Here is a 15,507-nt window from a genome sequence, read left to right on the forward strand (position 1 = left end):
ATGGCAAAAAGTTTTGGTATCAATAATGCAGCTCATATATACAAGACTTCATTTTAGTTACTGGTCATTTTAAGTCTTTTGACCCAAAATTAATGAAAGGTTTGCAGATTACTAAGAGATCCCATCTTTGAAGCAATTAATTGCAGGCTAATAATTAAAATTAAGAGTCACTTGGACTACATTTGCTGACTACTAATCAATTAAGATGCTTCGCTAAATAGAGTTTCAAGTTTATAATTATAATTTCCTTTCACTCTACATTAACTTGGCAATTCAAAAGATTACGATTTTTATGGATTTTAGCTGCAGTTCAAGCTCCATTAATTTTATTGACTTCAGAAATATCCCCACCTGGAAATACATCTTAGTTCAAGATTCTAAGGTTTTCAGTGAATGTGCGACTGACTGAAAGAGAAACTGGGAGATTCTTTCAACAGTTTATTGCTTGTAGTACTCGAAATATAAGTTTGTAGTACCTGAAATACGAATCAAAATATATTTGTATATATCACTGACAATTTTTTTCAATACAAGGTGAGTCAATATAGGCACTTTTTATTTCTTTGAAAAAACACATTTTTCTCATTTGGAGGCAAATGGCTAGTCAAAAGGTTACCTGGCACACTAGTGTATGTTCTTCAAGGAACACACACACTTCAACTAAAATCTGTCCACTAAATACCGCGACTTCCCCCACCTAACAAAAATAAATTAACCTCATAATTAAAGAGAAATTTGCAAAGGTCTCTGCATGAACTTGAAAAACAAGTCAGGATTGTTTTGCCTGGTAGAACCCACCTAGACAGAACAACTGGCTGCCTGTTTTGCACTTGTTCGGTTCCACAGCAGGACAGTAGATAGATGGGAGGATGCTCAAGACTCATAAAAGCCACAGGACCACTTACTCCAAATTAATCAAGATTTAATGGAGAAACAATAAATGACATCAATAGAACAATCCCAACAGTTTTCGATGCCTTACAAGTGGGGTGGTAAAGTCAGAACAGGTACTCAGCAGGAGCAATACAACATGTTCTAAGATTATGGAGGGTGAGAAAACGTGTTTCATTAGTTCAAGATGCCTTGTGCACAATACAACAGTTTCCAGGACAGAGAGGACAACAAAACATATAAAGAATAAATGCAAGCTGCTTAACTTTCTACAATTCTCTTGAGTAGTAAACCCAGGCCCACCCTGGCCACTTGCAGGTGGTGTCTTTTTTTCTTTATCTCAATGGAAAATACTTGCTCCTTGAGTCACCAGTAATTTTGCTTCTTCCACTCTCTCCTCATCACAGGCTAAGTGTCTGAAATTGGGGATCACAAAGATTAGTCACTACCAGTTCTATATAATGGTTAGGATTTCCAGTCTAAATTGCTTATTGCAGGACAGTGGTGATATCAGACAGTTATTTCATCAGGAAAGGAAATCATTAGCACGGCAAAGAGTATAATAAATTTAACTAGAATAACTATATAACACCGGATTACCTATCTTTACTCCTGGTTCTACTAAAACAGCTAGTTGGCTCTAAATGCTGGCCTAAGGCACAACTTCCTCATTCGATGGAGATTATTGGTAATTTCCTCCAAACACTTCAATGTAATCATAATGCAGGATTAGAACTGAGAGAAGCTTCAGTTCATGTTGTGCTTCTGTAACAATGAGCGACTTTCAGAAAAAGAGCTGATCTCACTTGACTGGTATATCTATACTGACAAATCAAGGTAAAATTAGCACTGTTGTACAGTACAAATTGTCACAGAGGTTAAAGGTCTTGTTATAATGACAGAGCTCACCAGTTAACTTGTTGAATAAAGAAGTGACTCTGCCAGTCACTTCTATAGACTTTGACAGGCAAAGAATCCAGCACTTTACATGGCCTTTTATTTAAACCTCACATTAACCCGGTGAGGAAGAAATTACTGCTATAATATTACAGAGGGGAAGGAAGGTTAAGTTCCTTAACATGCATGCATAATGTAGTTACAAAGTGGCAGCTTTTGTACTGAAGAACAGTATCCATCCAATTCTAAATCCTACTTTCTCCCAAGGACCCTATACTATCTAATTCCTAGACTATTTCCAGGCCAACGTGATTAATAAGTCATGGAGAAATAAGATAGAATATTCATTAAAAGAAACACACAGTTGTTTAGGCCTACAAGAAAGATTTTCAAGTAAGAATTACGAAAACAATTACTTTTCTTGGTCTCCATTGGGTCCCTACCCTCGGAGATCAGGGAACCCTGTGGAAGAGTGGGAAGAAAGACTGTAGTCAGAGGAGACAGAGGACTCTAGGAGAACATGGCCCACCAAATAAACTAAGTAGGGCTCATTTGGGATCACAGAGACTGAAGCAGCAAGATGGGCCTGCATGGGTCTGCCCCCAGGTCCTCTGCATGTACGTTATGACTGTTAGCTTCTTATTGGGAACTGTTTTTGCCTCTGGTCTTGGGAATCTTTTTCTGCATACTGAGTTGACTGATTCAGCCTTGTTATGAGGGCTTTTGCCTTGTCTTACTGTACCTTGTGCTTGTTTGGCTGAATCTTCAGAAGCTGCTCTTTAATACTAGGAAATGAGGGTCAGCTGGATGTGGGGGAGAGGAGAGCCGGTAGGAGAAGCACAGAGGAGGAAGAGAAAAAATGTGGTCAGGATGTATTGAATAAAAGAAGAATCTATTTTCAATAAAAAAAGAAAACAATTACTTTTTATGACAGGTTCTCTCTAGGAACGACCTGGATAAATAGAAACTTGCTGTGTATGTAGACAAGGCTGGCCTGAACTCAAAGAGATCTGTCTGTTCCTGTTTCTCCAAGCTGATGGAATTAAAGGTATGCACCACCGTGGCAAACCAGCTTTGTTTGCTTGCTTTTGCTTTTGTAAACAGGGGTCTCACTATGGAGCCCTGACTGAACTGAAACTAGCTATGTGATCAGGCTGGTTCTAACTCACAGAGATCTGCCTTTCTCTGCCTCCCAGGACTGGGATTAAAGGCATGTGGCACCAAGTTCAGCCCTTGAAAACAATACTTTCAAAAGTTGTCTTAAAGCAGAAGGGAAAAGGTTCATGCCTTATTATACACTCCAAAAAAGACCCGAATTTCTGATTCAAGAAGTCATGATTCAAAAAAGGAGAAAAATGAGTATGAAAAACCATACAGACACACAGACACAGACACACACCAATCAAGGTAAAGGTTGGCTTCAAGTTATCCATGCCAACTAATCCCAGGTGGATTTAAGAGTCACAGAAGTGAATACTTCATTCATCTCAGGCTTTCTAGTTGTGGTGGAAATTAATAGGTTTGGCCAAATAGTAACTGATAACTCCTGACAATAGTTGAAAAATCATGAGCAAATAAATAGACAGACTGGGAAAATTCTTTCAACTGATATGGCATAATGTGTTCCTATTTTTACTGTGTCAAGAGCACTGAACAATCAGTCAAAATGACAAAAGGGCAAACTATATGACATGCTTAGGCCCCCAATGCCACCAGGACGAACGGAGAGGTGGTGGAGAGTTGGGGAAAAGGAAAAGCAAAGAGGATTTTTATGTTTTGTTTTGTTCTTGTTTTTGTTTGCTTGCTTGCTTACTTACTTTGTTTTTTTGTTTGTTTGTTTGTCTTTTGTTTTGGTCGGGGGCACTGAAGGGATGAGGGAAAGATAAAGGGGAATCAAAAGGTAAACAGAATTGGGGTACATGACATGAAACTCCTAAAGAATCAATAAAGTTAAAAAAACTGTCAAAAGGAAGAAATTCCCCTAAAAGGGAAGAGAAAGGCCGCAAAATTACAATCTTAGGCATTAATAAATTTCAAAATCACTAACAAAATGTACTTTCTAAGCATGAAATGTCATATATCATACAACACGAGGGTAATCTGGGTGCTGATGGGAAGGTATTAGGTACTGTTAAAATGCTATTGGGAGGGTACAATGAGACAACTCCCTGGAAGCAATTCATCTTCAAGTATGTGTATTTGTTGAAACAAACAAATCAACTTCTAGGAATCTATCTTAGGCCATAATCAGCAATCGGGCAGAGGTTTTTTTTTTTTTCTTTTTTCCTTTTTTTAAGCAAATTGGTCAATTAAACATTACTTAAAATGGCCAATGGTTCAGAACTGTTTAAGTAAACAGTATCAGGAATGATTAAATCATGGCCCATTCAGAAAATGGAATTGTATACAGCCATCATGAATGTTTTTAAACATATTTAATGACATTGAAAAATGCTCACAATGTGCTATGAGATTAAAACATAGTTACATGATCTCAATTTTGTGTATATCTGCATATAAACTTGAAAAATACCTCAAAATTTTCTATCAATCTTTTTTGGGGATAGCAAAATGATAGGCAATTTTTGTTTTTGTCATTATTACTTTGGTAACCTTTTCATTTCTTTTGTTCTTAGTATGTATTGCATTTATAAGCAGAATAAAATGACTGCTATTGTCACTTACAGAGGAGTGTTACCCTCAGTGTCTTGGATGTTTGTGGATGCTTTGTAGAACAGAAGAATATGAACGTCTTCAAGTTACCCTTGGCTGCTGCCCGGTGCATGCTGTAGCCTCATAATGGTCCTTAGCCATCTGGATCAGCCCCACCTTCTAGTAACATGGCAGCAATCTGGAAAGAAGGACAAGAGAACAATGAGGAAATCTATGTTTCTATTTATGTTTAGAACTCAAAAGGAAATCATGCAGGGATAGACGCATACCTCATGCCTATTTTTTGAGGCTGCTAATGGAGAGGAGTGCAGCCATTTTGGTTGACGGCATCACTTGTGCACCCTTTCACCAGAAGGGCCTTTACAATCTCATCCCGGCCCAGCAGAAGCAAGCAATATGAAGAGGAGACCAGCCTGCCTGTATAAAAGGGGAGTTTAAAACAAGTCAAGGAGAAAGGGACAGAAGTATGAACATTAACATTCATTCAAGGTTTATAGTTCTGTATTCTCCTTCCACTCCATTAAGCATTGTGGAAAATTTGGAAATAAAAATTTATTAACAAACGAAAAAATGAGGGCTGTAGAGATGGCCTCAGTGGTTAAGAGCACTTATTGCTCTTTCAAATGACCTTCCCTTTAACTTAGACTGCTCACAATGGACTGTAATTCCAGCCCCTGGGGATCTGATGCCCTCTTCTGGCCTCCAAACTGCACATAGTTGGCATCCACTCACAGTTACACACACACCAAATAAAAATGAAATAAACCGCTTATAAAATAGCCACAATCCTATAACAGGACAGGTGTATTATACTAATTCTAATGGGTTTTTCCCCATACAATAACTTGAAAAAATAAAAACTCGAATCAGAGTATATGAAGTTCTGTGAGGTGTGTTTTCACAATTCTACTTCTGAGAATGTTTCTGCCATTCTTTGGAATGATGATGGCATATTAAAGTACGAAGTATGTATCACATGCTCTATTCAATCATTCTCCCATAAAATTGTTTTCATTTTCTCTTAGAAACATTACTTCAGTAAACATCTCTGAAAATTAACCTGTGCCTACAAACAAAACAAGTTCCATCATGAGTTTTTGCGAGTCTTATCTTCTGTACTTATGTGTATATGCATGTAGGCCAAAATGGGGTGTCAGGTCCTCTGAAGCAGGAATTACAGGAGCTGAGAGGCACCCAGCATGGGTACTGGAACCAAACTTTGGTCCTCTCCAAGAGCCAGCAAGCATCTTAACTACTGAAACATCTCCCCAGCTCCCCACAAGTCTTATCTTAATATATCAATCTCATTTATAATAAATGCTTATACGTAACATACATCTACCCAGGCCTTTATTATTCAGGCAATATTCACCAACATTTTAAATGAAACTGTTTAGAGTCTTTTTGAGTTCATAATAAGCCCCTGATCTGTATTTTCCACCCTGAATTAAGAGATTCATTACCATTCTAAAATAATACAATCATTAGCCTCCGGCCTAGTCACTAAGGCCATACTGTAACTTCCTACTTATAAGGTTCTCAAATTTTGTTTATGAGCTTTATATTCAGGCTTCACTAAATACAAGGCTGGAGTCTAAGATAACCCAGAGCTTATCATATTTGCCTAGTACTCACGTCCTCTTTATCATTCACTGGCACGCCAAGTTCAGCAAGAATTCAACAATTTCTGTATGACCGGCTGAGCATGCCCAGTGCAATGCTGTTCTGCTGTCCTATGTGGGAAACAGGGGGAGCAACGCTATCAACATTCTGACGACAAATAGGCATAAAACTATTGATGCCAGCACACTACAGGTTGAACACAAAGAAATGGAGAGTACCAGGTCCTCAGGTAGGTAACCTTAAACCATATACTTACTAGCTTTGAGAGGCCAAGGTATAGTAACATGGGGCGAGTGATATCAACAAATGTAAGGAATTCTGGGCAGAAAGGAACTGATGAAAGCATTTAGTCCCAATACAGTGGCAGAGATGGAGATTTGCTGTGTATAATTCCAACACTTACGCATGCTATGTGAAACACTGCGACTTTTATAAACATTTCTTTGGACCCTCACCATTCTCTGTGGTCCCTATATCCCCTCATTTTACACGTTAAGGTCACTAAGGCTACTTCACATAAGCAACGTATCCAGGGCCACACCAATTATCCAAGCTCTGTAAAATCTCTATTACCACACAGACTTCAAGTGAGGTTTTGCAAAGATGTGAATTTTTTTTTGGGGGGGGGGAGCTAGGACCTTGTTACATAAGCCAATGTTAGCTTCAAATTCTCAGTCCTTTTCCTCCAACTCCTAAGTGCTAGGATTACAGCGCATGCCACTATATCTGGTGAACACACGAATATTATGGAGAAAGAAATGAGAGCTGAATTGCATAGAATCAGCCCAATTGTTTTTTTTTTTTTTAAATAACAAGGTAGGAATCATGATCTCAAGGAGAGCCATCTTGTGTTGATGCTATGCTTCTCAGCCTTGAGTAATGTAAAGTGTTGATTGTATTGTATATATGTATTGTGTTGTGTGGTGTGTGTGTGTGTGGTGTGTGTGTGGTGCTGGTGGATTCAAATCTAGGGCCTCCTGCAAGTGCTCTACCACTGAGCCTTTAAAGTAACTTAACTGTGACACTCAGGAGTGCCTGGTTTTGGGGGGACGGCTCTAGAAGAGAAAAGAAGAAAAGAACTGGCATCACTGATGCTTCTACTGGTGCCCAGGGAGGGAGCCAGCTATAAGTCTCACTGCTGTGGGACACCTGTGGCTTTCCCTGTCGATGTCCCCAGACAGCAATTAAAACCTTATGGAAATTTCAAATACAAATAAAATAAATGGAATACGACAGAGGACAGAGACCCACATGCACCCATTACCTAGATTTAACAAAAATATCTCACCATATTTACTTCTAGATTGTTACTATTTAAGTTTTAAGAGTTATTTTACTTTAATTGGTGCATGTGTGTGGGTTTTGTGCACATGACCTCATGTGCATGGGGAGGCCAGATGAACTGAACTCTGGTTCTCTGGAAAAGGAGCATATACTCTTTATTTAAAAAAATATTTTTCTTTAAAAATATTTTTTACTATTTATTTAAAAGAAACATTCTTTTCTCATTTTACCCTACCAATCCAACTTCCCACTCCCTCCCTTCCCCAATCCTCCATCTTTTCCCCCCATTCCACTCCCCATCCATCTCTCAGAGAGGGTAAGGCCTCCCATGGGAGTCAACAAAGTCTAGCACATCACTTTGAGGCAGGACCAACACCTCCCCTCCTATATTTAGGCTGAAGAAGGTATCCCTAAAAAAATGGGCTTCAAAAGCCAGTACAAGCAGTATGGATATATCCTGGTGCCACTGCTAGTGTCCCACAGTCTGCCCCAGCCATACACCTGCAACCACATTCAAAGAAACCTAGTTTGGTCCTATGCTGGTTCCCCCACTGTCCTGCAAAAGGACAGTGACCGGGTCCCCTTAGCTCAGGTAAGCTGTTTCAGTGGGTGTCCCCATCATGGTCTTGACCTCTTTGCTCGTATTCTCACTCTTCAAAAGGAGAGCAAGGAAAGAGATATCTTGATTGCGGGATGCCACTGTGGGGCTAGCCATAAACAGGCATTAGAGACATCCCCAAGAATCACAAGGATGAGCCCAGCTAAGACTCTAAGCAATAATGGAGAGGGTGCCAGAACTGGCCTTGCCCTGCAGTCAGACTGATGACTATCTTTTATTTATATTTTTTTTATTAAAAATTTTCCATCTCCTCCCCTCCTCCCACTTCCCTCCCCTCTCCCTCCACCCACACCCACTTCCCCTCCCTCTCCAGGCCAAAGAGCAGTCAGGGTTCCCTATACTATGGGAAGTCCAAGGTCCTCCCCCAACTCCCCCAGGTCCAGGAAGGTGAGCATCCAAAACTGACAAAGGCTCCCATCCATGCAGTAGAATCAAAGCCCAGCGCCACTGTCCTTGGCTTCTCAGTCAGCCTCCACCGTCAGCCACATTCAAAGAGTTCCGGTTGATCCCAGCTTCATCAGTCCCATTCCCAACTGGCCTTGGTGATCTCCCATTAGAATCTGTCCCACCATCTCAGTGGGTGTGAACGCACCCCTCGCGGTCCTGACTTCCTTGCTCATGTTCTCCCTCCTTCTGCTCTCATTTGGACCTTGGGAGCTCAGTCCAGTGCTCCAATGTGGGTTTCTGTCTCTATCTCCATCCATCACAAGATTGAAGGTTCTATGGTGATATGCAAGATATTCATCAGTGTAGCTATGGGACAAGGCCAGTTCAGGGCACCCTCTCCTCAGCTGCCCAAGGAACAAGCTGGGGCCATCTCCTTGGATACCTGAGAACCACTGATGGACTATCTCTAAATATCATCATAGAACCTTTATCCAGCAACTGATGGAAACAGAGGCAGAGATCCAGAGCGAGACACTGGGCCCAAACTCCCACAGTTCAGTTGAAGAGTGCATACTCTTAACCACTTATCTACCTCTTTGGCCCTGCTGAGGTTTCTTTAAAACAGAACCCTAGCTGGGCGGTGGTGGCACACGCCCTTTAATCCCAGCACTCGGGAGGCAGAGGCAGGCGGATCTCTGTGAGTTCGAGACCAAGCCCTGGTCTACAAGAGCTAGCTTCCAGGACAGGCTCTAAAAGCTGCAGAGAAACCCTGTCTCGAAAAACCAAAAAAACAAACAAACAAAAAAAAACCAGAACCCTAAATAACCCTAAATGTCATGATTGTCTACCTCTAATTATTTAGCACCCACAAATAAAAGTGCTTTTGTCACATGCCTTTAATCCCAGCACTCGGGAGGCAGCGGCAGGCAGAACTCAGTGAGTTCGAAGCTGGCCTGGTCTACAAGAGCTAGTTCCAGGACAGGCTCCAAAGCTACAGAGAAACCCTGAATCAAAATACAAAAAAAAGTGCTTTTGTAAGAAACCACAAGATCATTATTAGATTTTTAAAATAACGTTAACTCTTGTATGGGTGGAACACCAACCTCCAGGACTTGGTGTTAGGGGGGCTCGAGCAGGAAACGCCCTGGGTTACAATAGAAACATAGTATCTTAAATCATATCCATAAATTAATTGCATTTGGTTGTTTGTTGCGCTTCATAATCCTCTCTCTTTATGCCACTGACTGATTGAAGCATGGTTACATTTTTCCTAAGCTCTACTATAATTCATTTTTATTAAATTTAAACCATATTATCTGACAATAACAAAAGCAAACTGCATGAACATAGGGGAATTCTCCTGCTGAGTAATAAAGGAAATCTTCAAAGAAACAGTCTCCTTCATTTTGAGTTATCTTCTAAAAAAGACAGAACACGGCGAATTTGAAGTATTATACACTGTTTAACTAGTGTTTAACAGCATGTCTATCAAACAGAAAGCAATCTATGATTTAGAAAGTTATGAAGAAAACATGAGATGTTGTTGATCAGAACAGAATCCTTCCCAATGTCCTCAGTTCTCTCAATCCCACTCGAGGTGTGAAATCCATTCTTTGTTCACGGTGGAAATAACTCCCCTTCTACACAAAGCCCCTTTCTGACTATTCCTAGAGTCTTCCCTTTCCATGTTCTGAAATGAATACATTAAAGTTCTTTCGGGGGGGGGGGAGTTACATATGTAATAAGATGAATTTTGTCGTTATTTCAGTTTTGCCTACTTTTTCTACATAACAAAAATTCCCGGCTCCTCTCAAACTCTCTGGCACAAAATTCAGTTGCACGTGGGTCGATTTAATGGGATTACAACAAAAGAAAAAGAAATCCACATAAAAAGCTGTGTCTTGAAGCCTGGGCATTCTGAGAAAAGCCGCGGATGATCTAGGAATAGAAGAAATTCAGCGAGCTAGTGCTTGGCCCCTCCCCCTCCCCCGCAAAAAGTCAGTTGGGGGCTAGAGTTGGACAGTAAGTCTTGAGCTAACCCAAGGCTACAAGAGGGAGGAAGGGGCGGGGAGGAGCTCAAAGTGGCCTTGGACCGACTCAGGACCGGGAAGCCTCGTAGGGCTTCGCTGATGCCCGCGGCTAAGCGCCAGGCTCTCGGGCTGCTTTACCTTATCGGTTCTAGTAGCTAGAGACTGATCGGCCCAAAATGCTCTCCTTCAACTCAATCCAGCTTCCCCGGTGTAGGCAAGGTGCAGACATTACATTAGACACATCCCCTCCATTCGCCTTCCCAGAATCTCCGTGAAGCTCAAGCCCCCGCCCCACTCACGGCTCTTGCTAGGGTAGCCAATCAAAGAGCTCAAGGTTCTCCAATCACAGTTCTCTCTGCTTTTCCGTGTTGCCCGTCTCATAGCCCGGAGCTTCTGGGAGTTGCCGTTTGAGGCATTCCGGTCCTGAAGGCGGCTTAGCCTGCTATTCTGTTCCGGCTCCTAGCAGGTGGAACTACAAGTCCCAGGATCCTCTGAGAAAGCCGTAGTCAAGTTGCCGGTGGAATTGGCCCAGGATGACAGCTGGAGGAATGGAGTCAGGTAATGGGAGCGGCTTCTGGAGGCACTGTGTGAAAGAGCTAGGGTGGGTGGTCGTTGGTAGACCAGTACATCGGTCACACTAAAAGGGATACTATACCAGGCCAAGAGCCTTCTGGGACCCCTAAAGATCTTGTCCCTCTGGGCCCCTCACTTGCAGTGGCAGGCCGGAAGGGACAGTAGTTGGAGTGAGTACTACCACTTGAGCTTGAACCACTAACTGTAGCTACCCTCCCCCTCCCTGCCACTGTCCAAGGAGCGGAAAGAAGCACAGGCTAGTTACCCTGGATCTCGGCGAGTGGCATCAGGGTAGGATTCTGCCACGGCAGCGGTTAACACATGACACCATACAGAGGTGTTGTGCCAGAGGTGATGCTAAAGACAGGGTGTGATGCCATAGAGCCACTCGATATCTAAGAGATCTCAGTGCGTCTGTAGCCTGGTGACATCGCTACTTAACTGCGGTCACCTTAGGGATACCGGGGTCATGATGTTGTCACTTTAATATCCTGGTAATGGCAATTACATCGAGCTTGCTAAAATGTTAAGCTACAATGTGGGTTTTTAAGAGGGAAAGTCCAAATAGTGCTGTAGCAGAAGAGATGCGAGGCTTGTCTTTTATATGAGCATTTCCGAAGTGTATTAGAAAGTGCTGAAAATATATTTTAAAAGGAAACTGATTATGTTTATGTCTCTCCTGTTGTGGGATAGAACAGGGCTTAGCAAAGTTGTGTAGAATGCAAGATCATAGATATTTAGGCTTTTTCAGGGCAAATGGTAAACCAAAGTAGAGAAGACAAGTTATGACAAAAGTTAACTTGGTGAAATTCTAGATATAATAATAGTAGAATATATTTTCACACAGAACTACTGAGATCAGAATTCTTGAGGGACGTACTATTTTGCTTAATTGAGGTTTAAAGTTATTCTCTTATCCTCAAAATCAATTCAGAGTTCTTTATGAGATTTTATCCATTTTTAATCAATAGGAAAGTCTTTGAAATATCTTTTTACACAGAAAAGCTACTACCAAATATTATTTTTAAAGACTATTTTATTGATTGTGTGTGTCTCTGTCTCTCTGTCTCTGTTGTCTGTTCTCCCCCCCTCTGTGTGTTATGTACATGCCCTTGGCATTGCATGTGGAAGTCGGAGGAACGACTTTTGGGAGTTGATCTTTCCTTCCATCATACGGCCCTGAGGATTTAGCATAAGCTCATTCTAAGGTCACAAGTTCTAATTTTGATTTAAATAAATTTAGACATTTTTTTTCAGAATGGTTTAGATTTATAGGAAACATTGCAGAGTCCGGGTGGTGTGACTCATACCTTTAATCCCAGCACTTGGGAAGCAGAGGCAGGCAGAGGCAGGCACATCTCTTGAGTCTGAGACCAGCCTGGTCCTTGGAGCCATTCAAGGACAGCCAGGACTACAGATAGCAAGACCCTGTCTCAAAACAATTGTTGCAAAGATTGTACAGAATTCCTACATATTCACCACCCACTTTACCTTTCCCTCCCTATTTAACAATCTGATTGTGATAACACACAATAAAAATTCAACTGGGGCTAGGGTGCCTAATAAGATAGAACATTAGCAGACATGTGCAAGGCTCTAGGTTCAATACCACAGCCACTACAAAGCTAAATAAAACACACCTATTTAATATTAATTGATTATTAGTAAGTTCTCAGAGTTGTGCGGCTATCACCAATGAATCGGTTGTATAACATTTTGATCGTCCCAGTAAGATTCATGCCCATTTTTCAGTTCTTTATCCCCACTTCCTGCCCAGGCAGCCACTAGTGTACTCTTTGTCTTATAAAATTGCCCATTCTTAATAACATTCACATAAATGAAATGTAATATGTGGTCTTTGAGTCTGGCTTCTTTCACTCAGTGTAATGGTTTTGAGAACTTAACCATATTGTTACATGCGTAAGTACTTCCTTACTTCTGTTGCCTAATAATATTACAGTGTATGGGTAATACATTTTTGGGTATCTATCTACTCACCAATTGATAGAAATTTAGTGGTTTTTTTTTTTCTCGCTGTAAGCTATTATGACTAAAGCTGCTTAGGACACCTGTTTTCTCATCTTTTTGTGGATGTTTGTTTTCATCTCTTGTTACTAGATACCTGAAGGTGGAATTCCTGGGTAACAGGACAATTTATGTTTAACTTTTAAAGCAATTACAAAGCCGTTTTCCAAAGCAGCAGCTGCAGTCTGTGCGTGAGGCTTCTTGTTGCGTCAACGTCACGCCACATTTGTTATTTACTGGGCTCTTCTTGCTGTTTTGTTTGAGAATGAGGCCCAGATAACTTCAAACTCACAATCCCCCTGCCTCAGCCTCCCAAATGCTGGGATTTCAGGTATGTGCTTTACCCTTTCAAACATTGTAGTGATTTAAGTTGGTATGAAATGATACATTAGTTACAATGTTTATTTTCATATGGAGTGGCTAGTAGTGGTAAACATCTTTTTAAGTGCTCTTAAGCCGTTGGTGTATCTTCTATACATAAGGATCTGCTTCTGTGTTTATTTCCATTTTAAAAGTGGGTTGTTGTTTACGAGTTGACTTGTAACAATATTATCCCACAGTCTAAATCCAAGTCCCCGTCAGATATATGATATGCAAATACCCCTACTTTGTCGTCTGTTTTTTTTTTTCTTGTTTTGCTTTGTTTTGGTTTTGTTTGTGCTATTTTGAGACATGGCCTCACTGTGTATCCCAAGCTAGTCTCAAACTTGCAATCCTTCTGCCTTTGACTCCCAAGTTGCTTTTTCAGGTGTGTGCCAATGTTGTTCAGCTTTCTTTCACCACATTGGTATGTGTTTTGAAGGAAAAGGTTTTTGAACTTTTTGTTTGTTTGTTTTCAAGACCTCTGTGTTGCAGTTCTGGCTGTCCTGGAACTCACTCTGTAAACAAATTTGGCCTTGAACTCACTGAGGTCTGCCTGCCTTTGCCTCCCTAGTGCTGGGATTAAAGACGTTGGCCACCACCACCTGGCGATTTTTTTTTTTGAGACAAGGTCTCACCCTGTAGTCCAGGCCTTCCTGCAACTCACTGTGTAACACAGGCTTGCCCCAGACTCATAGTGATTCTCCTACCTCAAGATCTTCTCTTCTCTAGTGTTGTATCTAGTTAAGACTTTAGAATGTTTCGATTTTGATGAGTGATTCCACATGTTTTCTTCTGGAATTTTGGTTTTCTCTCTTGCATTTAAGTCTATGATCCATTTTGAGTTAACTTTTCTATATGGTGTAACATCAGGTTAGCTAAGGTTGTTATCCAGATTGTTCTAGCAGTATTTGTTTGAATCTTTTATTTTAATTTTATTTATTAATTTTATTAATTGTATTTTAATTCACAACAGTTTTAAACACACATTGTATATTGTAATCAACTTTTCTCATTAGTTTTTCTGTGGGCAGTGTCCCACCCATGGTTCCTATGAATCACATGGTGTTTCTGTATCTTTTGAAGCTTGTGACAGTTTTTCAGATTTTGCTTGTTTTGCTGACCTTGGTAATTTTGAAGGTACTTGTTAGGTATTTTTTTAAAGTCTATTTTCTTATGATTGGATAGGGGTTACAGGAGCATAGGATTTTAACTGACCATATTTGCTGCTTGAGCAAGAAGTCTATTGTCATGTTTGCTTTGGGGAATGCCATTACGTTGCAGATTAATCACTTCCAACTGATGGTTAGATGAAAGCTCCTCACCTGCACAGGGAGTGGATCTTGGGCTATGGGACTACCTTTCCACTTGGCCTTAAGGTTCTCAAAACTGCTGCTAGAACTGCAGTGTGAACTCAAGTGAAATATATGTTCAAAATTCATGTGCGACTGGAGATGCTGCTCCTGTTTACCATTTGCTAAGAGGCAGCTATATTGTGGTATCATTTGTATATAATAAATCTCATTGTGTCCAGGTATTAAAAGTTCAGTGTACTTGGTTATAAATATATACTGCTGTGTAACCAACACCAAAGTTGCAATTGATTTTTCACTTATTTGAAAATGTAATTTATGTGTCATATTGTCAGCACTTTACCATTGCCACTTACCAGGTTTAAGATGAGACATTTTAATATTTGTTTTTGATGCCACTGTTAAAATGTCCCTGCTATTATGTCACTGGTCTATTCAAAATATTCCCATTTAAATCTATTTCATCATAAAAACTGACATACTCTTATAGCAGTTTGCTAAGGCATTTTATTTACCACTCTTTAGCATTCATGCTCTTGTTTCTAGGTAATTTATAAATGGTTTTGTTATTTTTTGTTATGAACAATAAAAGAATTACAGCGAATTACAGGAACAACAGAAGGGCTCTCCATACTCTTCATTATGTTTACCAAATCCACTACACTGTACAGAATTATAATACAGTATCAGATTGAGATCGGGCACATTCAGGGTGGGCATGGTATAGATTAAAAATTCAATAGCAAACCCAGGAAATTGATACTGGCATGTTGTAGTTTGGAATGAAAACTGTCCCCGCTACCAAAAGGGTCATGGATTGATGGCTTGATTC

At 40.5% G+C, this 15,507-nt stretch overlaps 2 protein-coding genes across 3 annotated transcripts in view; one reads left to right on the top strand and one right to left on the bottom strand.

Moving 5' to 3' along the window:
- Positions 1–905: 905 nt before the first annotated feature.
- On the bottom strand, positions 906–6,430 carry Psmd10 (proteasome 26S subunit, non-ATPase 10). Its single transcript, XM_038315810.2, is given in 10 exon segments — positions 906–1,209; positions 1,211–1,307; positions 4,474–4,540; positions 4,543–4,639; positions 4,731–4,756; positions 4,759–4,840; positions 4,843–4,878; positions 6,097–6,128; positions 6,131–6,194; positions 6,341–6,430. Coding segments are annotated over 10 exon segments (648 nt in total). The 3' UTR covers positions 906–1,152.
- Positions 6,431–10,831: 4,401 nt separating this feature from the next.
- Atg4a (autophagy related 4A cysteine peptidase) overlaps positions 10,832–15,507 on the top strand; it is a 52,070-nt gene continuing 47,394 nt past the window's right edge. For both annotated transcript variants that reach the window (XM_038316640.1, XM_038316641.1), the window contains exon 1: positions 10,832–10,962. In XM_038316640.1, the coding sequence (XP_038172568.1) occupies positions 10,938–10,962 (25 nt within the window). In that variant the 5' untranslated portion in view covers positions 10,832–10,937. The remainder of the gene's footprint in view (positions 10,963–15,507) is intronic.

This window comes from Arvicola amphibius, chromosome X, assembly GCF_903992535.2.
Source record: "Arvicola amphibius chromosome X, mArvAmp1.2, whole genome shotgun sequence".
Lineage (NCBI taxonomy): Eukaryota > Metazoa > Chordata > Mammalia > Rodentia > Cricetidae > Arvicola > Arvicola amphibius.